The 22,958-nt window shown below is 47.7% G+C and overlaps 2 protein-coding genes across 2 annotated transcripts; one reads left to right on the top strand and one right to left on the bottom strand.

Moving 5' to 3' along the window:
- Positions 1-1,825: 1,825 nt before the first annotated feature.
- LOC135287270 (cytochrome P450 4F3-like) lies at positions 1,826-4,366 on the top strand. Its single transcript, XM_064400623.1, has 8 exons — positions 1,826-2,011; positions 2,275-2,419; positions 3,011-3,106; positions 3,181-3,310; positions 3,382-3,500; positions 3,575-3,660; positions 3,745-3,827; positions 3,927-4,366. Exons 1-8 carry the CDS (start codon positions 1,826-1,828, stop codon positions 4,174-4,176), a joined length of 1,095 nt encoding a protein of 364 aa, XP_064256693.1. The 3' UTR covers positions 4,177-4,366.
- Positions 4,367-4,481: 115 nt separating this feature from the next.
- Positions 4,482-18,469, bottom strand: LOC135287365 (zinc finger protein 664-like). The gene is made up of 4 exons (XM_064400724.1): positions 18,316-18,469; positions 17,672-17,743; positions 6,797-6,875; positions 4,482-6,610 (listed from the first exon to the last, which is right to left on the bottom strand). Exons 3-4 carry the CDS (start codon positions 6,816-6,818, stop codon positions 5,265-5,267), a joined length of 1,368 nt encoding a protein of 455 aa, XP_064256794.1. The 5' UTR covers positions 6,819-6,875; positions 17,672-17,743; positions 18,316-18,469; the 3' UTR covers positions 4,482-5,264.
- Between the last annotated feature and the right edge of the window lie 4,489 nt (positions 18,470-22,958).

The raw sequence follows: 22,958 nt of genomic DNA, 5'->3' as shown, positions 1-22,958 counted from the left end.
CTCACCCCATATGCTTGCACCTGCTTCTTGGCAATAGCCCATGAATTTCCCCACCTCTTGGCCAAATGAACTTTCAGGAGTAACGTTGGTGGTCCCTCACGGAAAACCCTTCATCTGCTTTTCTACCACCATGACAGACAGAGATTGCAGCCTCCCCTCCCAAGGGCTGTGACTGAGACCCCTACGATTCTATAATGGGGAGGGGCTGACCAAACTGAAGCGAGATGTGCCAGGTGTGGTTGTTGGGTCAAGAAAACAATGACTCTCACTCACTGCTGAGAACATGATCTGTTCCCCCTTGATGGTTTCAACAGACTTACTCTTCATTGTACCTGTTCCCCCTCAGCAATTTCAAGAGAATTACCTGTTCCCCCCCTTGGCAAAGGACTATAATAGACCCCTGAGTGTCACATTCACATTTTCTGAAAAATCTCTTTGCCCAGGATTTTTCTCCAGGGAAGCTGAGAAATCTCAGAGAAAAATGAAAGCAATGATTATCTGATTTGCTTCTCCTGTTTTGCTCATGTGGAATGTGGTTGGAGATTGTTTACCAACAGGGGATTGTTTCATTGGTTTTTGCTCTGATTGTTTTGACTTATTGGCCAATCAGGGCCAAGCTGTGGCAGACTCTGGAGGGAGTCACAAGTTTCATTATTATGCTTTTAGCCTTCTGTAATTATCCTTTCTGTATTCTGTAGTATAGTTTAGTATAGCATTCTTTTAATATAATATAGTATCATAAAATAATCAATTGCCTTCTGAGAACATGGAGTCAGATTCATCATTCCTTCCTTGTCTGGGGGAAACACAAATACAATACCTGAGTTAACCAGGACATTGAGATTCTCCCTGACATCACAAGGTGAATTTCCATCAACCTGGACCACGAAGATTTTGTCTCTATGTTTGGTAGCTATACCCTCTGTTTGTCTCTCTCTCTCTGTCTTTATCTTTTATCTCTTTTCTAACCCTTCTATGGCATTTGCTGTGGGCAGTCAATAAAAGGTGCATTTGTTTTGATCAATACTGAAATCCCCTCTGTGTTGATTTTGCACTCTGAGATCAGTTAATGAACCATCACGACCTCCGCTTGTACCAGAGGATTGTGACACAGGTGCCCACCAAACCAAGGAGAAAAGACAAAACCAGAGGTCAAAGTGCCGTGGGGTGCAGTGCGGTGTCATGGGGTGTCCCTCTCTGTGCTGGCACAGGGCAGAAGCTCAGTGCAAGGAACAGCCACGGGAACATCCGATGGGACACGGGGACATGCTGTGGGACATGTGAATATCCCACAGGACACGGCCCCAGGACCTCGGGGACTTTGGTCCCACCAGGGGCAGGAGGCAGGGGACATAGAGAGAGGGACAGGGACACACGGAAAGGAACAGGGTCACACGGGGGAGATGGGGATGAGGACACTCAGAGGGGACAGGGACACATGGAAGGGAACGGGGTCACATGGGGGAGATTGGAACGGGGACACTAGGACGGGACAGGAACACACGACGACGGGGAAAGTGGACAGGGACAGGTGCAGAGAGATAGGGACACACAGGTGGGGGATGGTGATACACAGAGGGAAGGAGAGACAGGGACACATGGAGGGGGGAACACGATGCCACCAGGATACACATGTGGGGACGCAGGACCAGGACATGTCAGCACAAGATGCCATCAGGACGTGTCAGAGGACGCTGCCACCAGAACGCGCATTACGACAAAAGGCGGATCCGGTGACACCCAGCGCGGCGCCATGTGACCCCGTGGTGACACCACCCATGCCCACCCCTTGCCCTGTCCCCAGCCTGTCCCCAGGAGCGGTTCCATGGCGGTGGCCATGGCACTAGGTTCCCTGGGCGCGGTGGCCCTGGGCACCTTTGTGGTGGCCCTGCTGCTGCGGTGGCTCCAGGATGTGCTGGTGGCTGTCACCCGATTCCGGGCCACTTTTCGCCAGCTGAACAAGTTCCCCATCCCATCCTGCTGCAATTGGTTGCTGGGACACACCGGCATGGTGAGGGCACAGTGGGTGGCACCTGCGGGGACAGCGGGGACAGGGGTGGAGGCACCAGCAAAGGAACAATTGGGTGGTGGCACCTGTGAGGGGACAGAAGGAATGGGGTGGTGGCACTTGGGATGGTGAGGACAGAGTGGTGCCACCTGCCAGGGGGACAGTGGGGACAATCACACATGTCCCCAAGGCTGGCAGTATCCTGAGGACACACGTCCCCAAGCCTATCTGTGCCCCCAGTGACACACATGTCCTGTTCTCCCCAGGGCCAGAGCACGGAGGAAGCCCTACTGCAGGTGGACACCTTGGTGGCCCAGTACCCTCATGGCTGCCTCTGGTGGGGACTTCCCTGGCTGCCTGTCCTGTGCCTCTTCCACCCCAGCACCCTCCGGCCACTCCTCAGTGCCTCAGGTAGGACATGGGACATCAGACAGATCCCCAGGGCCACCCATGGGTGTCACCGTACCTGGCACAGAGACCTGGCAGTGCCCAGGCAGTGGCCACCAACCCAAGTCCACAGGTCCCAGAGGTGTCAGCATGGCCAGGCCAAATGCCACCCCACAGTGGCCACCAACCTGTCCTTGAGGTTCCCCAAGGCCACCCAACAGTGTCACCATGTCCAGCCTCTGGTTGTCCCCCAACCCTCGTCCTTTGGTGGCCATGAGGGGATGGGGGATGATGGTGGCCATGGAGACATGGAAGTGCACAAGAAGGTGGCTGTGGCCATGGGGAGATGATGGTGACCATAGGGTGGTGGCCATGGTGGGATGGTGGTCTAGGGGATGGTGGTGCCATGGAAGGGTTGGCCATAGAGGCAAGGAGGATGCTGGTGGCCATGGTGGGCTGGGGCATAGACTGGTGGCCACAGGGGAACAGTGGTGGCCATGGGCAGCATTGACCATAGAGCTGATGGCCAGTGGGATGGTGGTGCCTGTAGGGTGGTGGCCATTGGGGAAGAGTGGTGGCCATGGATGGGATTTGGCCGTAGACCGGTGGCCCCAGGTGGCCCCTGGCTCATCTCACCCCCGCAGGACGAGAACAGCCACACCCTGTCGGACGAGGACATCGCGGCTGAGGCTGACACCTTCATGTTTCAGGGTGAGCACGAGCTCCCAGGCGCCACTGGGGAGGAGCCACTCCAGTGTCCCCTCACTCACCCAATGTCCCCACAGGTCATGACACCACGGCCAGTGGCCTGGCATGGCTCTTCTACAACCTGGCTGGCCACCCTGAGCACCAGGAGCGATGCCGCCAGGAGGTCCAGGAGCTCCTGGCTGGCCGGGACACTGCGGACATTGAATGGTGAGATGTCCCCAGGGCCACCCCAGGTCATGTGGCTTGGGGACACGATGCCACCCCCACTTTGTCCCCAGGGAGGACCTGTCCCAGCTGCCCTTCACCACCATGTGCATCAAGAACAGCCTGCGGCTGCACCCTCCTGTCACTGCTGTGTCCCAGTGCTGCACTGAGGACATCCCCCTGCGTGATGGCTGTGCCACCCCAAGGGTATAGCATGGCCAAGGTGTCCCCAGTGTCACCAGCCACCCTCATCTGCTGTCCCTAAAGTGGCCATTCCCATCCCACCAGGAGTCATCTGCCGGATGAGCATCTACAGGACCCACCACAACCCAGACCTCTGGCCTGAGCCTGAGGTAGGGCCACCCTATGAGGTGTCCTTGTCACCATGATGGTGACAGCTGTGTCCCCTCGGTGTGACTGTGCTGGTGTCACCCCAGGTGTTCAACCCTCTGAGGTTCAGCCCAGAGAACAGCAAGAGATGGTCCCGGTTGTCCTTCATCCCCTTCTCTGCTGGCCCCAGGTAAGTGGTGGACTGGGGACAGGAGTGTCCCCAGGTGCCACCTCCGTCTCTGGCTGGGTTCACAGTGGGGTGACACTGACAGTGGGGATGTGGTGGCAGGAACTGCATCGGGCAGAGCTTTGCCATGGCTGAGATGAAGGTGGCAGTGGCACTGTCACTGTCCCGGTTTTCACTGCAGAGGGACACGGCGAGGCCACCCCCGCGCCGCAAGCCCGAGCTGATCCTGCGTGCTGAGGATGGGCTCTGGCTGCTGCTGGAGCCACTGGGAGTAGCTGATGGACACGGGTCACCTGGACACGGGGACATCCTGCAAGGGAGGTGTCACAGCCAGGGAAAGAGCAGGGAATAAACGGGAGCATGAAGGGGACAGTATCGTGGTGGTGGTGGGGATATGCTGTCCTTGGTCATGGGACACCTCATGGCATGGACATGTCAACCCATGGACATGTCCCCTAAGCCACTTGTCACCACCCATGGCCACATCCCCCATGTCCTCATCCATGGCCATATGGCCCCATGTCACCATCCATACCTGTGACACCCCCCCCATGCACAATATCGCCATCCACAGCCATGTCTGCACCCATGTCCTTGTCCATGTCCCCAGCCCCATCCCCACCATATTCCCCAATGTCACCATCCGTGACTTAGTTAAATGTCTTTATTTTTACCCCAATGGTGGGTGAAGGGATAAAGAAATATGAAGGAAAATCAAGGCCAAAATAAAAGGATTTACGTGTACATGCTGGCTGAGTATCCATGTGCCTGGGTGGGTAGAAAGGATCTTTTCTAGAGGAATTTCCACTCCATTTTCTCAAAAATCCTGTTTTTGTGCCCCAGTCCATCACCATTTGGCTGTGGAAGATGTCTCTAGGCCAGGGAGAATTAGAATCATAGAATGATTTAGGTTGGAAAAGACCTCTAACACCATGGAGTATTCCTTGATGCCACCTGAAGAAATGATTGGATGCAAAAGTGAGATATTTTTGGGGTCGAAAGTAAAAAAACTGTACGGTCCCCTATGAAATTCTGATGTCGGTTTGCATCCCAATGGATTTTTCTCCTGCTGCCCAAGTGTCCAAGAGGAGCCAGGAAGATGTGGAGACCACCAGCCAGGTTTCTTCCTAACATGGATCAAAGGGACCATGGATCACCAAGTCTCTGCCAAACGAGGGTCATCGTGGACCATCCAATGGGGGTCCTCCAGTGGGGGATGGAGTTGGAGCAGCGCTCAAAGCTCTTCCTGCACACGGGGCACTTGTAGGGCTTCCCTTACTGCTGCCTCCCTTGGTGCTGGGTCATAGTAGAGTTCTGGGAGAAGCGCTTGCCACACTTGGGACACTCTTAGGGCCTCTCCCCAGCGTGGATCCGCTGGTGGGTGATGAGGGTGGAGTTTTTCTTAAAGCCCCTCCTGCACTCGGGGCAGCGGAAGGGCCTCTATTCTGTGTGAATCTGCTGATGCTTGAGGAGACGGTATCTGCTCTGAAACCTCTCCCCACACTCAGGACACTCATAGTGCTTCTTCCCGGTGTGGATCCTCTGGTGGACAGTCAGGCTGGAGCTCTGGCTGAAGCTTTTCCCACATTCCCCGCACTTGTAGGGCCTCTCCCCAGTGTGGATCCTCTGGTGGGCAATCAGGGCGGAGGGCGCAGTGAAGCTTTTCCCACATTCCCTGCACTTACAGGGCCTCTCCCCAGTGTGGATCCTCTGGTGGAGAATCAGATGGCAGCTCTGGATGAAGCTTTTCCCACATTCCCCGCACTCGTAGGGCCTCTCCCCAGTGTGGATCCTCTGGTGCATAATCAGGCTGGAGTTCTCAATGAAGCTCTTCCCACATTCTGAGCACGTGTAGGGGCATTCCCCAGTGTGCATTGTCTGGTGGATGATCAGGCGAGAGCTGTCACGGAAGCCCTTCCCACATTCCCCACACACATAGGGGCGTATCCCAGTGTGGGTCATCTGGTGGAGTTTCAGGCTGGAGCTCCTCCTGAAGCCTTTCCCACATTCTCCACATTTATAGGGCCGTTCACTGGTGTGGGTCGTCTGGTGGACGATCAGGTGGGAGCTGATCCTGAAGCTCTTCCCACATTCCTCACACTTGTGGGGCCGTTCCCCGGTGTGGATCCTCTGGTGGGCGATCAGGTGGGAGCTGATCCTGAACCTCTGTCCACATTCCCCACACTCGTGGGGCCATTCCCCAGTGTGGATCCTTCGGTGGGTGATCAGGTGGGAGCTGGTCTGGAACCTCTTCCCACATTCCCCACACTCGTAGGGCCGTTCCCCCGTGTGGATTCTCTGGTGGGCAGTGAGTTGGTGGCTGATCCTGAAGCTCTTCCCACATTCCCCACACTCGTAGGGCCGTTCCCCAGTGTGGATCCTCTGGTGGGCAGTGAGTTGGTGGCTGATCCTGAAGCTCTTCCCACATTCCCCACACTCGTAGGGCCGTTCCCCGGTGTGGATCCTCTGGTGGATGATCAGGTGGGAGCTCGCGGGAAAACTCTTCCCACATTCCAAGCACTGGTGGGGCTTCTTGCCATCATTAAGCTGCTCATTGACCACCACCTCAGAGCTCTGGCCAGATCTCTGGCTGCCTTCCTGGCACAGGCTGGGTCTTTCTCCCTCAGCATATCCTGGGCTGGGTTTGGAGCCCCTCCTCCTGAGGGATCTCCGAGGCTTTTCAGCCCCATTAGGTTCCCGTGCTGTGGAGCCGCTCAAAACGGCCTCGTCCATGAGGTTCTGCCGTGGGGATTTGTCCTCCCTGCTCTCCATCTTCAGCTCCTTGTCTGCGGGAGGAAGGACAAGGAGAGGATGGGATTTGCCTCTGTGCCAGAGGGAAGGAGAAAGAGATCCCCCCAGTCCATCCCCAGCAGGACAGCGTTGGCAGCAGGGTTGTCCTGCAGCCAGGGGCAGTGCTGAGCTGGGAGATGGAGCAGGAGAGAGGGGGAAAGGGGCACTGACTTCCTCCTCACCTGCCTCAGTGTTCTGGAGCATATTCTGCTTCCTCGCAGCCTTCTCCTCTATCCAGATAAGGTCTGGGAATGGGAAATCCTAATTTGGGAGAAAAACAAGATGTGAGTGCATTGGTTTTGAAGGTCCCGCTGGCCAGTTCCATCTCTAGAAGTCACCGGGTGTCTGGTGGCCAGAAATACCTCCAAAAATCAAGAAGGAGTCGAAAACCTCTCCCAGGAGTTCCCTGTTTCCAGCGTCCTTACTTTGGGGTTATGGGGGTCCCTATTCTCAGAGCTGCTGAGGGGCCCATGGGTCCTGGACATCCTCCCTCTCCCAGGTCCTGCTTAGACAGGCTGAGTGGGGTTTAGGGGTCTCAGGAGTGACTTTATGATGCTCGCATCCCCATTCCTCTGAAATAAGTTTTGTATCATTAAGGCTGGTTCTGAGAGCAAAGAGGAAGAAGAAACATGGAGTTTGTTTTCAGAACCTCTCTCATTTCAGAACCTCCACATTCCTGCTCCTCTGTTGTCTGCGGATGGACAGACAGCAGGACAGAGCTCTCCTTTTGCTTTTAGTTAGTTCGAGGTTGCTGAGGCAGAGAAGTTCCCCCTGGACTGTGGTTTTTTGCTTTCCTTGTCTTTGGACCTGTCTAAACCTGCTCTGGACTGAGCACTCACAAGAGCACCAGGAGCTCACACCTGTGCCCCACCGGGGCTGGGCCGCGGCATTTCCAGCACCAGAGGGACTGATAAGAGACTGAGTGAGCTGAGCTACAGCCCATGGAGGGGCTTTGTGAGTTGGTCATCTCTTCTGGAGCAGCAAGAGGTTTTATTGCTTAATACTGCTCGTTTCTTGGGCTGGTGAGTGCTTTGCCTGTTAAATAAACAGTGTTTTCCACTTTTCTCAAAGGAAATATTTTTCCAGAACCAGTTGGGGGAGGAGCCACTTGAAATTGGTCTTCTAGAGGAAAGACCTTTAGAGGTTTTCTCCCAAAATTGTCCTAAACCAGGACATTAGCTTTGAAGGTCCTGCTCTCCAAGTCCATCTCTAGAAGTCACTGGGTGGCTGGTGGCCAGAAATACCTCCAAAATTCACTAAGTCCAAAACCACTTCCTAGGAGTTCCCTGCTTCCAGTGTCCTTACTTTGGGGTTATGGGGGTCCCTCTTCTCAGAGCTGCTGGGGCCCCGTGGGTCCTGGGCATCCCCCCCGCTCCCAGGTTCTGCTCAGCCATGCTGAGGGGCTTTTGGGGGTCCCAGTGCTCATCCTCCCCTGATTCTGTGACAAATGTTTTTGTGATTCGTGTCAATTGGCAATGGAATCAGAAAATGCTTCAATCTGCTGTGTCCAAAATAGACACTAAGAAAGGTTTTGAAACTTTCTGACCAAATGGCCAAATAAAGCAGCAAAATAAAAGAAGTACAGTAGAGTGAAAGAGATGAGGTAGCAAGAAAACCAATGCTTGAAATAAAATAGACAAAGATGTGGTGAAACTAAGAGATATTAAAACAAATCAAGTAAATGCTTATGTATAATAAGCATTAATGGACCCATTAAGATAGAAATAAGTAAGCCAATCATTCCAATAAGAGTGAGAGTATTAGAAGCTTTGAGAGGTCCATCAGTGATAGCTGCTGTCCATGTAAGAGGACATCAGAGGGGAATGGATTATCGGACTCATGGCAATAATTTGGCTGATGCAGAAGCACAAAGGGCAGCAGTACGCTTACCTGTGTTTTTTAAATAACTGGAATAACAGTGAGGATGATACAAAGTATCAGTATCAAAAATGCTCTATCTCAAAGGAAATACAAGAGATGCAGAAACTAGGGGCTAAGCTAGAAGGGCATAAGTGGCTTTTACCAGATGGTAGAGAAATGGTATCTAAAAGTAATGTTAAAAGAATAATTCTCAAGTTACATTCATGAACTCATTGGGGAACATGAGCACTAAGTGACCACTTTTTAAAGTTTTTTGGGTGTATAAGAATATTTGATATAGCAAAACAGAAGACACAAGGATGCATTATTTGCCAGAAAATTAACAAGAAGACATCTAGACAGACCTCGCGGGGAGGGAGAAAAACTGCCTATAGGCCTTTTGAAAAGATACAAGTGGATTTTACCAAACTACAGAAAATGGGAAGATAAAAGTAGTTGTTAGTAATAGTGGACCAATTAATTCATTGTGTGGAGATCTACCCTGTGACACAAACAACAGCACATTTTGTTACAAAGATTATTTTAGAAGAAATAATTCCACGATTTGGGATGATTAGAGTGATTGATTTGGATCAGGGTTCCCACTTTACCTCAAAAGTGTTAAAAGTAATGAAAGCTCTAGGGATCTCTTGGGAATATTATACCCCTTGGCACCCTCAGAGTTTGGGGAGAGTTGAAAGAATGAACCAGACCCTAAAGCATCACCTAGCAAAACTAATGATTAAAAAAAAACTATCTTGGATTAAGCATTAATCCAATATTTACCGAGTATTTACCATTGCTGTGGTTAAATATTCGAACAATGCCAAACTCAGAGCATGGGATCTCCCCATACAAGATGTTATATGGGATGCCATATTCTCAAGAGATGTCAGGAGATAAAATAACCTGTATTGAAAAGGACTGTAATTGCTATCCCTTTGTAAGCACTGAATGCAACTATTGGAAGGAGAGGTGGTGTTATCATTGTCACAGGGGTAATCCTCCAAGTGGGTTGTGTCCAGAGTGTAAACACATTGAACAGATTTTGTCTGAATATATTTTTTATAAAAGAGACTAGAGAAAGGAACATTAAAACTAGATTCTTATGAGTGGTAGATGTTGTGGAAATATGGATTAAGAGGGGGACTATCAAGTGAGTCAAACATTAAAAAGATTGAGCGTTGCAAACGTAATTGAGTCCCTTGCGGATCCAAGCCAGCCAAAGCAAAGAACTGGGAAGTATTTAAGAAACGGCACGGAATGCAGGAAAGCTCACATGGAACCCCTGAAGAATATCCTTGCTGCAGCAAAGATGGTACCCCTCACTGCTGGGAGCACCCCGGGAGGCCAAGGAGGAAGAGGGACAATAAAACCTTGGGGCCTTCTGGTACTGTTGGGTCTTCCAGGGAATGGGAAACCAATCCCTGCTTGAAGTGCTACCAAAATGTAAAGTATGGCTGGACCATGGCCCGAGCACACACTCATATTAATGCAGGATGTGATGGGCCAGGACAACCTGAAACCTGTACAACAGGAGAGAAGAGTTACTGGGTAGCAACAGATTCAGGAGTGGGAGGATGGGCACCTGGAAACTATCAATTTTGTCACCAGGGAGAACCATTCTTCTCTTTTCCCAAAGGCGGAACGTGGGGATACTCAAATAAAGGGGGAATACAAGATAAATTCAAGGAAGAGTTAGTGAAAAATGTCACAAAGAATTTAGGGGAAATTCAAACCAAAAAGAACAAGAGCAGGAAGTGACCTGTATAAAATATTAAGAAAAGACTCAGGGATTGGGACCTCCCCATGTTAGGAAAAAAATTTGTTTATTGATCTGATGCAAAAAGTAGTTAAGGAATTAAATGTGACTAACTGTTGGGTTGGTGGGGTCCCAAATAACCGAGCAATGGCCGTGGAGGGGAGAAGGGGTTGGACCGGATCAGTTGATATTATGGAACACTACACAAAGATTTAATGAAATTCAACCTCAGGGGTAAATATTGACTCATGAAGTAGTAGGCATAATTTGTATTTTTAGGAAAGGAAACAATTATACTACGTATGTAGGACATACCTCCTGCAAGTTGATATATACTACCAACTCCACTTTTACAACCTGGTGGCCAAAACCACCAACAGGTTATTGCTCCATCAATTGTACCAATGGAACTGTTTGCTGGGAAAGTGCAACACATGCCAATCCTTTAGAGGAGGTAAAAGATCTTAAGGGATATTGCGAAAATCTGGGGCAGAAGGCTGAAAATAGGAAAGCTTCAAATGGATTATTTTGGATATGTGGTAAAGGGGCATATGATGAATTATCAAAGAGGTGGAGAGGTACCTGTACAATTGCAATTATACAACCTGCATTCTTTTTGCTACCAAAGAGCAAAGGTGAATATTTGGGACAATCTCTTTAGGAAACTCTGCGCAGAAGAAAACAAACTGAAATAGGAGGAAAACAGACCTGGAAAAATGAAGAATGGACTTCCCAATGGATCACAGATTACTGTGATCCTGCCTCCTGGGCTCAGCACAGCAGCTGGGGTTATAGAACCCCTATTTATATGCTTAACCAAATTATTAGATTACAGGCCAGTGTAGAAATTGCTTTTAACCAAACATCAGAGGCATTGAAGCTTGTAGCTAGACAACTAAGCCAGACCAGAGCAGCAGTATATCAGAATAGGCTAGCCCCAGATTACTTATGAGCTGAAGAAAGGGAGTTTTGTGGAAAATTTAGTACATCTGAGTGCTGTTTAGAGACTGATGATAATGGAGAGGCTGTTACACATTTGGTAGACAAAATTAAACAAGTTGCACGTGTTCCAGTGCAATAATGGAATTCCACATGAACTGACAATTCACGGAATAATTTGTTTGAAGGTGCCTGGTGGAAAACATTGGGGTTTATGTTGCTTTCTTCTGCATTAGGCCTATTGTTTATACCATGTTTGATTCTATGCTTTATTAGGTTAATGCATTCAGTGATCCAGGGAATGCAGATTTCAGCAATACCCATAAACCCTAAAATAACAACCACAGGAGAAAAAACTCACTCCCTTATGACAGTCAAGGGCAAAGCAGAACCAAATAAAACTGAAACTCAAACAGTATTAGCTCAATTTGAAGCAAAGACATGAATCAATAAGATAAAGGGGAGGATTATGAAAAATGTTTTTGCAATTTGTGTCAATTGGCAATGGAATCAGCAAATGTTTCTATCTGCTGTGCCCAAAATAGACACAAAGAAAGGTTCTGAAACTTTCTGACCAAATGGCCAAATAAAGCATCAAAATAAAAGAAGTATAGTAGAGTAAAAGACAGGAAGTAGCAAGACAACTGATGCTTAGAATAAAATAGAGGAACTTGTGCTAAAGCTAAGAGATATTACAACAAAGCAACTAAATGCTTATGTATAATAAAAAGCCTGATGCATTTTGTTACGTATATTTTGGTAATTTGTGCTGATTGAGACTATATGTGTATGTGTATATTGATAATTCGTACATTTTGAGTATTCTGTCAGATGTGGTATGAGTGTTATATAGGATATAGTATGATTTCCAATCAAACAAGTCATGAAGTCATGAGACGTGGCACTGTCACGAAGCGAGTGTGGACCCCAGGATCACAGTTCCACTCTTCCGAGAGGAAAGTGGTCGGTCGAGGGGGAAGCAGACAAAAAATCATTTTCAGACAAAAAAACCTGAAAGTCGGGGAGCTAGGGGGATCGATTACGGGCAGGATCAGAAAGGGGAAGGTAAGTTCTCCAGCATGGGGGAAAAAGAAATCCAGGTAAAAGAAAAGAACAAGAGCTCATTACCAGCCGAAAATCCACAGACCGGTTCGCTGTGTGTCTAGTAGACTGGTAATATTTTTTCAAAAGGGGATCAGAACTTAGACACAGTACCAGTAAAAAAGTTTTTCTAGGAATTCCTTTCAGCTCAGAAAAAGGTACGTACGTTAAGGGAACTTTAGGAAGAGCTTGTGAAATGGAGCAAAAAAAGAGCAAGATTCAGGGAAATACTCAGAGCAAACCTGAAAAAGAACAGGAGAACAGTCTACCTGAAATTCCGAGAAATAGTGCGTTGAGGTGGATGCTAGAACACTAAGAGAACTGCCCCAAGAGACAAATAAGATCCAAAGAACTAATGATACATTATTGCGTAGAAATAGGGGGAAATGAGGAAATTAGAAAACATCTAATCTAGCCTGTGTTTAGCACCTTCAAAAAGATGGACTTGCCAAGCTTTACATCATCACGTGGGTGGTAAGAATTTGCAAAATAAAGAGGAAGGGGACTATGCCAGATTATGGGACTATGCTAGTACAAGATTATTCCCAATCAAAATTTACAGAAATGCTGCGACCCAAAGACAAATAAAAAGCAGCAATTCAAGTAGGCATCTTTGCCTCAAGAGTTTGTAGATTCACCAAATCCTTTTGGTCAGGCTCTTGAACAATTATTAAATCAATTTGTGCAAATAGAAGGGACAAAATTATTACAATATGTAGATAACCTCTTAGTGGCTAATCCTAAAGAGAAAGATGTAAAAGCAAGTACCATAACATCATTAAACTTCTTAAAAGATAAGGGCCTAAAAATTTCAAAATCTAAGTTACAGTTTACTGAACCTGAAGTTAAATATCTGGGACATTGGTTAATAAAAAGAAAAAATAAATTAGACCCTGAAAGAGTAGCAAGAATTGTTGCTTTACCCTCCCACAGACAAAAAGAGAAATCAGACAGCTGCTGAAACTTCTAAGGTATTGCAAGCACTGGATTGAAGGGTATAGTGAGAAAGTAAAATTCCTTTATGAGAAACTTACTACTAATAGGTTAAAATGGACAAGATGAGTCAGAATCAAGGGTTAAAGCTGAAAATCAAAAATAAGACTTGGGAGTCCTGTGACAATTTACCTCCCTTGCCCAGCCTGTGGAGGAGGCTGTAAGACCATCTGCTCCTCCTAATAAGTTGAATTCAAGAAAAAGAGAGAAGGAAGAAGTGCCAGTAGATACAGCTCACATTATCTCAAGAGGCTCACATTAGCAAAGCTTTTGATCTTAGTGCAAAGAAAACATGTATTATAGAAATACCAGGAAGATGTGAAACATGAAAAGTCCCTACAGAAATAGAAAAAGGAAAAGAATTTGAAGTTCCTATTATTAAAAGTGTTGCAATTAAGAGAGACACCAAAATATAAAAGAATAAATACCTTATCAATTTCTAAACTAAGTTTCAATGTGTTAAGAAAAGATCTAGAGGTGTTATTAGAGAAAAATAGCAAAATTTCTTTCCTAGAAGAAAGTAGTATTGAAGTGTATCTCCTTAATTATGTGCATACCTATAGAGATGGTGTACAACTTTGAAAAAAAGTTTTTAAGAGAGACTAGTTGAGAAAGATTGATGCACTTTTGCAGATTAAAAAATTTTTGGAAATTTGCTTGGAGTTTTGAAAGTCTTGAGAAGTTTTTGAAAAAAATTTTAGAAGTTTTAGAAGTTTTAGAAGTTTTCAGAAGTGTTGAAAGTAAATTATTGTGTTACCACAAAAAGGCTAGGCTAAGAAGACGTTTAGAATATTGTAAAGATCAAGATCCTTAAGTGTCTGCTCAAGTCTGTGAATTATATGCAGTTTTAAAAGTTTGGACAAAAGTTTAACAGAACTAGCAGCTCTAAAGTAAATCAGCCAGATTTATATGTTTGAAGTCCAAACGAGTCTTGTAGCTTATAATTGATATGTGCATAAAATATGTGTTTAACCAGTCTCTGTCTGTAAGTGTTAAATTTGTGCTGTATTTATTATGATTACAGTGCTTTAAAGTAAACTAGTAGTATATTGGTTAAAATATATATATATATATATATTTGTGCTTAAACAGAAAAGAAAGATTTAAAACATCACATTCAATGTGTGAAATTAAGAAAAGCTACATTGGGTGGAAGTTTTAAAAGTTTAGATGTGTTTTTAAGACAAAGCAATTATAAGTTTAAGAACTGTAGTGTGATCTGAAACAATACTGTCATCCTCTGAGAAAAGTTATAGTTGCATCAAGTTACTATGTTTTTATTAAATGTTGTAAAACTTAAAACTTCTTCTGGGAGCTAGATAAGCTCCCTATTAAAGACTCCCAAAGGCAGAGCTGAGCCCTTTGTTTGAACCACAAAAGAGACATCCAGGCCTTTATCTCCTAAACGACTCAATTTACAAGTTCAATAGACACTGTAGGCCTAGTAAATTGCCAAACTGTAAGCTAAGCAACTAAACTGCTCTTAAACTAACTTCTCTTGCACAAGTGAGATGAAATCTTCCCAATCTTTTCCTATGTTTTCAATTTTTAAAATATTCTTTGATAAATTATTTGCCACAAGGTTACACAAAAAATCAAAAGAATCCCATCATAATTAATGTCCATCTAGTAATTTTGAAGTGTGGAAAACACCTCTTGTTTTATAAGTAAATGAGTCTGTGTTTATGCATGTTAATACCTAAGGTTGTAAGTTGTAAAAACAGATTGTTACGAGAAGTAAAATCTTTTCTTTGGAACTATGAGTATTATTCTTGAAGTTGTTTTAAGTATATTGAATAGTTAGAAGATACTGTAAAGAATATAATAAAACAAGTAACGTGATTAGTGAAAAATCTGGAAAGACTGGGTATATAAGATACAAACTAGATTGAAGTTATAAGAAACATTGGAAGTAAAATTAAAATAAGTTAAAGTACGACAAAAACTGTTGGATATTTAGTAAGCACCAAATTAAAAGAGAAAAGCCAAGTAAATGACTGAAAAAGATCAGGTAAGTTGCACAGTGACTGGTTGCACATCCATCTATTTTAAATGCGAATGCTGTCACTAAGTCTAGGTTACACACACTTGGATATAGACCAAGAGGTTTATGTACAAGGGATACAGAGGAAGAACAGTATCTGACTAGCTGTATCTTAGAAACCACTACTGAATTAGGCATAATAGAATTGGATTCCCTGGAGTGACATCACTTGTTTCAGAACAGGACAGAGGGAAAAAGTAAATTCGCAAGCTCAAATTCTAACAATCGAGTACCAGAGATTGAACACAGTGCCCTGCAGAACTGATACAGTTCAACTATCAAGATGGGGCATCTTTAAAAAAGTATGTGGCTTGGTCCGGGTATGGGACCCCAGAAGAATATTCTTGCTGCTGAGAAGATGGTCTGACCTTGCTGCTGGCTGCAACCCAGTGGGCATAAGCAGAAGCAGAAGAATACAAATATGGGGATCCAGATGGGCCTGAGTCTAACCATGTGCAGCACAGCTGGTTCACACCTGGAAAATTTGCCCAGCATGGAGAGGCAGAGTCCTGGTAATGAGTGCAGGCAATGTTTGCAGATTGTCCTGAGAGGACAAGCAGAGACAGAGACTTCAGCACACCCAGCCCCAGCAGACTGCAGCAAGGGTAAGAAAAGTGGGTACAGTACCTTAAATATTACTCAGTATATGTGACTAGAATGGAAAAATAATATGTTATATGCAAAAAGCAAAAAGTCAGAAACACTCATGCATAAAATTTATAAGAGGAATATCGAACAGATACCCATCCCTATTTGTGATACGTGTAATCACACCATGTAGACTGGGGGAAGAATGGAGTTTGTAGCTTATTTCCAAGTTAACAAACTATGTTATGATCATAATCGCCTGAAAAGGTGTGTGATAAGAAAAAAACATACTGGGTAAGAAAGAATTTGAAATATGAAAATAGGCTATCCCTCAAGAATGAGCCAGTTATTCTTGACCTTCTTGAAGATCATGATGACAGGGCTTGTCTGCAATATGATAGGACTTTTTGTCTTTGAAGAATAAAGATGGGGTGGATCCAGAGAGCAAAATAAAGCAGGTAGCTCAAGAGTTAAGACGACAGGAGTCAGAAATAAAGAAGAAGAGGGTGGAACAATCCAACTGCTGGATTTGTGGAAGGCTCATATCAGCAGAAAAATAGCCCTAGAAAAGTGAGAGTTTAGCTCCAGAGCAGCTTCTCAAATGCGATAATGCAAAGATTTCAAAAACAAAAGGGTGATTACAACAATTTGCATCAGCAGGGAAGGAAAAGAATATCATGAAGTAGAAGAGTATACTCCATGTATTTCCATCCTAACAGTAAACTCACATAAGCACCAAGTAGCTAAAGGTAATCACATGGGTTCTAAGGGAAAATTTTTAAAAGGCTGGAAAGATGTACGCATGAACATTTTTAGAAAAACAGCACAACTTAATGTGTTTATGAAGAAGGGGAGGGATTGTTAGGTGTATTTTGGCAATTCGTGCTGATTGAGACTATATGTGTATGTGTATATTGATAATTCATACATTATGAGTATTCTGTCAGATATGGTATGAGTGTTATATAGGATATAGTATGATTTCTAATCAAACAAGTCATGAGGGAACACTAGCCAGACAAGGGATTGCTACAGAGAGTGAGGAAACCACAGCTGGCAGCAGAGGAAAGGAATCCAAATTAACACATGAAAAACACTGGCTGAGACAGGAGATGGGTGTTCTCTCTAGAATGAACCAGGAGCCACCCAGACATGATGGCCCATGAAGATGTCTGACCTAGATAATCTGAGCCATCAGAAACTTACATCTGAAATACATATTCCAGGAACTCGGCAGTGAAAATACATGGATTCCTGGACGAGCTTTGTTAGACTTTTGCACGGAGAAATAAAACGACATGAATATGAGAAAACCTGAAAAAAGACGAGAGTCCTACATGGAAGACAAGAGACCCTGCCTGGGGCTAGAAAAACTGTATTTAAGCTGCTCTACCAGGCTCTCTTTGTGAGCACTGGGGATTCGCTGCTGGGGAGCTCGGACTCTGTGTTCACCCAGCTCAGATCCCAGGGTCGGTGCTGTTCCTTGATTGCTGGCTGTCAGGACTGTATATTGGTTGTGAATAAATTCTGTTTTTATTTTTATTAAATTGGCTGCATCAATTTTTTACCTACAACAACGTGATAAAATCAGGTAGCAGACACCAGTGTAAATCACCTCCCTCCAGATGACCACAGGAAGGACAGGAAGCCAAGGACCACCTGGAAAGATGATGAAATTGCGTATCCCAGCTTATTGATATTTGCTGATTTGGACTAACCGAGCACATTGGAAAATGCTTTGTAGGCTTAAAAACAGTATATATACTTTACCGAACTTGTAAGTGGTGTGTGCCGTGAGTGGAGCGGTGACTCCCCGACCACCCAGCGCTGCTTGCTTGCTTGCTTTAAAATAAAAGACATAAAAAATAAAATTCAGTTTGGCTATTGAAATTTTATATCAATTCGAGCGCGGCTCCCAGGTGTCCCAGGGTCCCCTTCTCCAGCATCCCCCCACCCCAGGCACTCAGCGCTTCCCCCGCTCCCCGACAATACTTTCAGGCTCGGGGCCCGGGCCCCACTCATCTCCCGGCTCCACCGCCCCTCCAGCCTGCCAGAGCTCCCCCAGCTCTGCTATCGCCCCTCTCCCCACGCCGGGGCTCCCGCCTTTCATCCCCGCCTCTCCCGGGGATCCCCAAACCCGTGGCCCGCCCGCCGGCACCGGCCGAGCGCCACGTGGGCCCCGCAAAATCCCCCCGGGCCATTCACGGCTCAGCTCTGCACTCCGGCCACATCCAAAAATGTCCCCTCGTCATAGGAAGAAAAAATACCGCTCCCAGCGACACCGAAATATATTTGGGACGCGACTCCGGATTCCGCCAGACCCAAGCCCCTCCAACCTCCCTCCTTTCGCCCCCCAAAAATCCCTCCCGGAGCTGCCGCGATCGGCTCGGGGCGAGCTTCCCCTCCGCGCTCACCCGCGGCACGCAGGGCAATGCGATGCTGCCGGGGCCAGCCGAGCTGCGGGCTCAGCGGGCTCGCCGTGGAGCCCCGCAATGCTCCTGCCACTGCTGCTCCTCCTCGGGCCGCTCCTCTTCGTGCTCCTCGCCTTCCTGCTCCTCCCCTTCCCCTCTCCCTGCCCTTCCTCCCGCTTCTCCTCCGCTCCCGCCCCGGACCCGCCTTCCGCACCCGCTCTGCCCCACGGCCGCAGCAGCGCCGGCTCTGGGGCAGGGGGAGAAACCCCCAGCAGCCCCCAGCCATGGGCAGGGGGCTCGGGGCCCCCAGTGCAGATCCGTCCGTGCCGTCCCCTTCCCCCCGAGCCAAAATTCCGCTCCCGGGGCTCGCTGGATGCGAGCGGGTGGTGCAGGTGGGGTGGAAGTGGGGAGCGCTGGGCGCTGCGGCTCTGCCCGGGAACTGCGGAGCCACCGCTGAGGAATGGTAGAGATACATATTATAATATTGGCTTTTCGACAATATTAAAAAAATGGATTCTATATGTGTGGTGTTAAAGTAACTTTGTTATATAGCTTTTATTTCTGTTGTTAACTAAAACTTAGAAATAGTGATGTAAGTGTATGCTTGTGTTAAAATGCCTGCTTGGATGGCATAAAACCCAATGAACACAGGATGAGCACACCTGCTACGGATATGCCAACCATCAGCACTCACCGTCTGAAGACAGTGTGGACCAAGGTGCAATAGTGAAGGTTGTGATAAAAATGGACTAAAATCACAGCCAAGGAATCTGCATGCTCTAAAATGCAGACCCGAGGAGGAGCCATGCTAAACAGTTCTTGGAATATGTAAACTAGATTTCAGAGAAGTTTACTAAACATAATTGTTTATGAATATGGAACAATCTGATGCATTGGAAATGGTATCTAAAGAGTGTTTCCAAAATATCAGGGGTGCTCTGGGCTGAGTGCCAAGATGCTCCTGGCCATAACATCTTTGCTCTGTGGTCTTTGTCTCCTATCTTCCTTTATTAAACTTTTAAAGTTTCACAGGAGAGTGGATGTGTTTTTCCCAGGGAATTGGTCAGTGCATCCTCTGGCTGGAATTGGGAAAGGCGCTGTGCTCTGCGGGTGTCCCCAGCAGCTGCCGAGTCCGAGCCAGAGGTCTTTCCTAGTTCTTTATCTCCCTGAGACAGCAGGGTTGTCCTGCAGCCAGGGGCCATTCTGGGCTGGGAGGTGGAGCAGGAGGGAGGGAGAAAGGCGCAGTGACTTCCTCCTCACCTGCCTCAGAGTCCTGAGGCATCTTTCGCTTCCTCACAGCCTTCTCTATTCAGAAAATTGTTGGGAATGGGAAATCCTGATTTGAGAGAAAAACAAGATCTGAGTGCATTGCCTTTGAAGGTCCTGCTAACCAAGTCCATCTCTAGAAGTCACCGGGTGTCTGGTGACCAGAAATACCTCCAAAAATCAAGGAGGAGTCAAAAACCTCTCCCAGGGGTTCCCTGTTTCCAGTGTCCTTACTTTGGAGTTATGGGGGTCCCTCTCCTCAGAGCTGTTGAGGGGCCCGTGGGTCCTGGGCATCCCCCCTCTCCCGGGTCCTGCTCAGAAATGCTGAGGGGCTTTTGGGGCTCCCAGGGCTCATCCTCCCCTCATTTGAATGCGACTCCCAGGTGTCCCAGGGTCCCCTTCTCCAGCATCCCCCCACCCCAGGCACTCAGCGCTTCCCCCGCTCCCCGACAATACTTTCAGCCTCGGGGCCCGGGCCCCACTCATCTTCCGGCTCCACCGCCCCTCCAGCCTGCCGGAGCTCCCCCAGCTCTGCTATCGCCCCTCTCCCCACACCGGGGCTCCCGCCTTTCATTCCCGCCTCTCCCGGGGATCCCCAAACCCGTGGCCCGCCCGCTGGCACCGGGTGATCGCCAGCTTCGCCAACACCCCCCATGGCCATTGCTGGAAAAATGGCAACACCCCAAAATCAGCTGCACTGTGCCCAGGGGAGACCAGACCCTGGAGAGCCACTCCCCCAGACAGAAGGAGCCGGGGACAGGACCGGGAATAGGATAATGAGAATGGGAATGTAGGATAGGGAATGGGAACGGCACCAGGACCAGCAATGCGATAGGGAGTGTGGCAGTGAGAATGGGAATGTGGTATAGGGAATGGGAACAGGCCTGGGACTGGTAATGGGAGAGGGAATGAGAACAGGAATGTAGAATAGGGAATGGGAACGGGTCCAGGACTGGCAATGAGATAGGGAATGGGGCAATGAGAACGGGAATGTGGGATAGGGAATGGGAACAACACCGGTACTGGCAATGGGATGGGGAATGGGGCAATGAGAATGGGAATATGGGATCGGGAATGCAGGAATGTACTGGTTTAGGGCAAATTTGGGAGGAAACCTCCAATAGGGGCCCCCCCAGAAAGCCAACCCACACGGCCCCTTCCCACAACCGGTTTGGAAAAGAATTTCCTCAGAGAGAGGTGGGAAAACCTGTTTATTGAACAGGCAAAGCATTCCCCAGCACACAAAATGAACAATACCAGATGACAAAGCTCATTTGTCACTCTGAAGAGATGACTGCAAGAGATGGTCCAAAGTTTCCCTCATCTGCCTCACGACCGTCGCAAGAGCAGAGACCAAAACCCTGAAGACCCTGACTGGAGTTCTGGCCTGGTTGAGGTGGATGCTCACTAGGTGATTGTTTGCAGCTGTGCTTACAGCCATGGTACACTGCTTTGAGCAGGGCCTGCCAAGGAGCGACCTGCCCTATATGCTTCCACCTGCTTCATGACAATAGCCCATGAATTTCCCCACCTCTTGGCCAAATGAACTTTCTGGGGTAACTTTGGTGGTCCTCCACAGAAAATCCCTCATCTGCCTCATGACCACCGTGATGGACGGAGATTGAAGCTCCCTCCCAAGGACCGAGACTGAGACCCCTTCAATTCTGACACAGGGGCACTGGCTGGACTGAAGCAGGATGTCTGCCAAGTGTTGCCTGCAGGTGTGTTCCTGGACCAAGACTGGTTTCCCAAAGAAGCCAGTCCTGAAACAATGGGCCATGCTCACTGCTGAGATTGACTTACCCTGTTTCAGAACATGGACTGTCTGTTCCCGTTCTCAATAGACTCATTCTCCATTGTCTTTTACCTGTTCCCCCCCCGGTGGAGAACTGTAATAGACCCCTGAGTTAACCAAGACTTTGAGATTCTACCCAACTTGCCAAGGCGGATCTATTGGCTGGTCCACGAGGATTTCGTCTCTATGTTTGGTAGCTCTACCCCTTTCCCCTTTTTCTCTCTCTCTCTCTATCCTTTATCTCCTTTTCTAATCCCTCTATTGCATTTGCTGTGGTCATTCAATAAAAGGTGCATTTGTTTTGATCAATACTGAAATATCCTCCGTGTTGTTTTTGCACTCTGAGTTCAGCTAATGAACCATAACATGCCCCACTTGCATGAGCAGATCAGAAAGTCTCTCTGGGGGGTGGTTGCTCTGTTATCAGTCCCTCTGGTGCGGGGAAGGGCTGCAGAGTAGGGCCCCGTAGGCTGCAAAGTGTGAGCTCTTGGTGTTTCCTCAGGGCCCAGTCTGGAGCAGGTTTGAATGGTTCCAAGAAGAGGGAAAGAAAAACAGTCCAGGGAAAACCTGGAATGCCTCAGCTAGCTAAAGTAACTAACAAAAAAGCAAAAGGAGCACCGGGTTCTGCCCCATCTGTGCCCAGACAACACAGTCAGTCTCCATTTTCTTTTAGACTTGTGCACAGGCCAAATGGGGCTGTTGAAGGGTGAATGGGTTTTGCTGACCACCCCTTGGCTCTCCAGCTCACAGATAATTTTGTGGATGGGGATCACAAAATCTCAATTTGTTCAATACTGCTGGCAGTGCACAGTCGAAGAAGCAATTGGCACTTGTTGCTCTTCCACCTGCTGCAGATAGGTTTTCTGATAGTCCAGGCAAGGTGTTCAGCTGCTTAATGTCTTCTACCTCTACAGCAGCTATGCCAAAAGCCCACCTGAGTCCCTTTGGGTCTTTGCCATAGACTTTCCAGAGGAAGTCCATGCCCAGGATACACGAGGCCTCAGGGACGCTCACAGTAGGATGTTTCTGCCACTCTTTTCCAGTCAGGCTCACCTCTGCTTCCAACATGGTCAATTGCTGTGATCCCCTGTCACCCCAGCAATGGAAACAGGCTCTGCCCCCACATGTCCCAATGGTATTAGGGTACACTGTGCACCAGTATCAACTAAGGCATCGTATTTCTGTGGTTCTGGTGTGCCAGGCCATTGGATCCACACCATCCAGAACATCCAGTTTTCCCGTGCCTCTCCCAGGCTAGAGGCAGGGCCCCTCTAGCCCTGGTTATTATTTCTTTCCTGGGCATACATGGTAGAGGTACCTTCAAGGGGATCTGACAGATCATACTCAGCAGCTTGGTCATGGGAGGTTGAGGCTACCTTCACTTTAGTGGAACTCCCTTGGTTAGTGCTCCCTTTGAGTTGCCAGCACAGAAGTAGGTTTCCCATCCCACCTTCCCATGTCTTCCCCATGGTCACACAGGAAGAACCACAGGTCAGCCTGTGGGGTGTACCCTCTCTCTCTAGCTGGGGGATGTTGGGCTCTGACTTTGGGGCCTGTGACTCGCATGGGTGCTGCATTGATCTTC

Source organism: Passer domesticus, chromosome 29 (genome assembly GCF_036417665.1).
Source record: "Passer domesticus isolate bPasDom1 chromosome 29, bPasDom1.hap1, whole genome shotgun sequence".
Taxonomy (NCBI): Eukaryota; Metazoa; Chordata; class Aves; order Passeriformes; family Passeridae; genus Passer; species Passer domesticus.
The sequence above is the reverse complement of the archived record's forward strand: the minus strand, read 5'-3'. Positions and strand labels throughout refer to the sequence as shown.

Coding starts and splice junctions, on each gene's coding strand:
- LOC135287270 (XM_064400623.1), top strand. CDS start 1,826: ATGGCGGTGGCCATGGCACTAGGTTCCCTGGGCGCGGTGGCCCTGGGC. Junction 2,012..2,274: donor TGCTGGGACACACCGGCATG/GTGAGGGCACAG, acceptor TGTTCTCCCCAG/GGCCAGAGCACGGAGGAAGC. Junction 3,661..3,744: donor ACCTCTGGCCTGAGCCTGAG/GTAGGGCCACCC, acceptor GTGTCACCCCAG/GTGTTCAACCCTCTGAGGTT.
- LOC135287365 (XM_064400724.1), bottom strand. CDS start 6,818: ATGCTCCAGAACACTGAGGCAG. Junction 6,611..6,796: donor GCTCCAGAACACTGAGGCAG/GTGAGGAGGAAG, acceptor TTCCTCCCGCAG/ACAAGGAGCTGAAGATGGAG.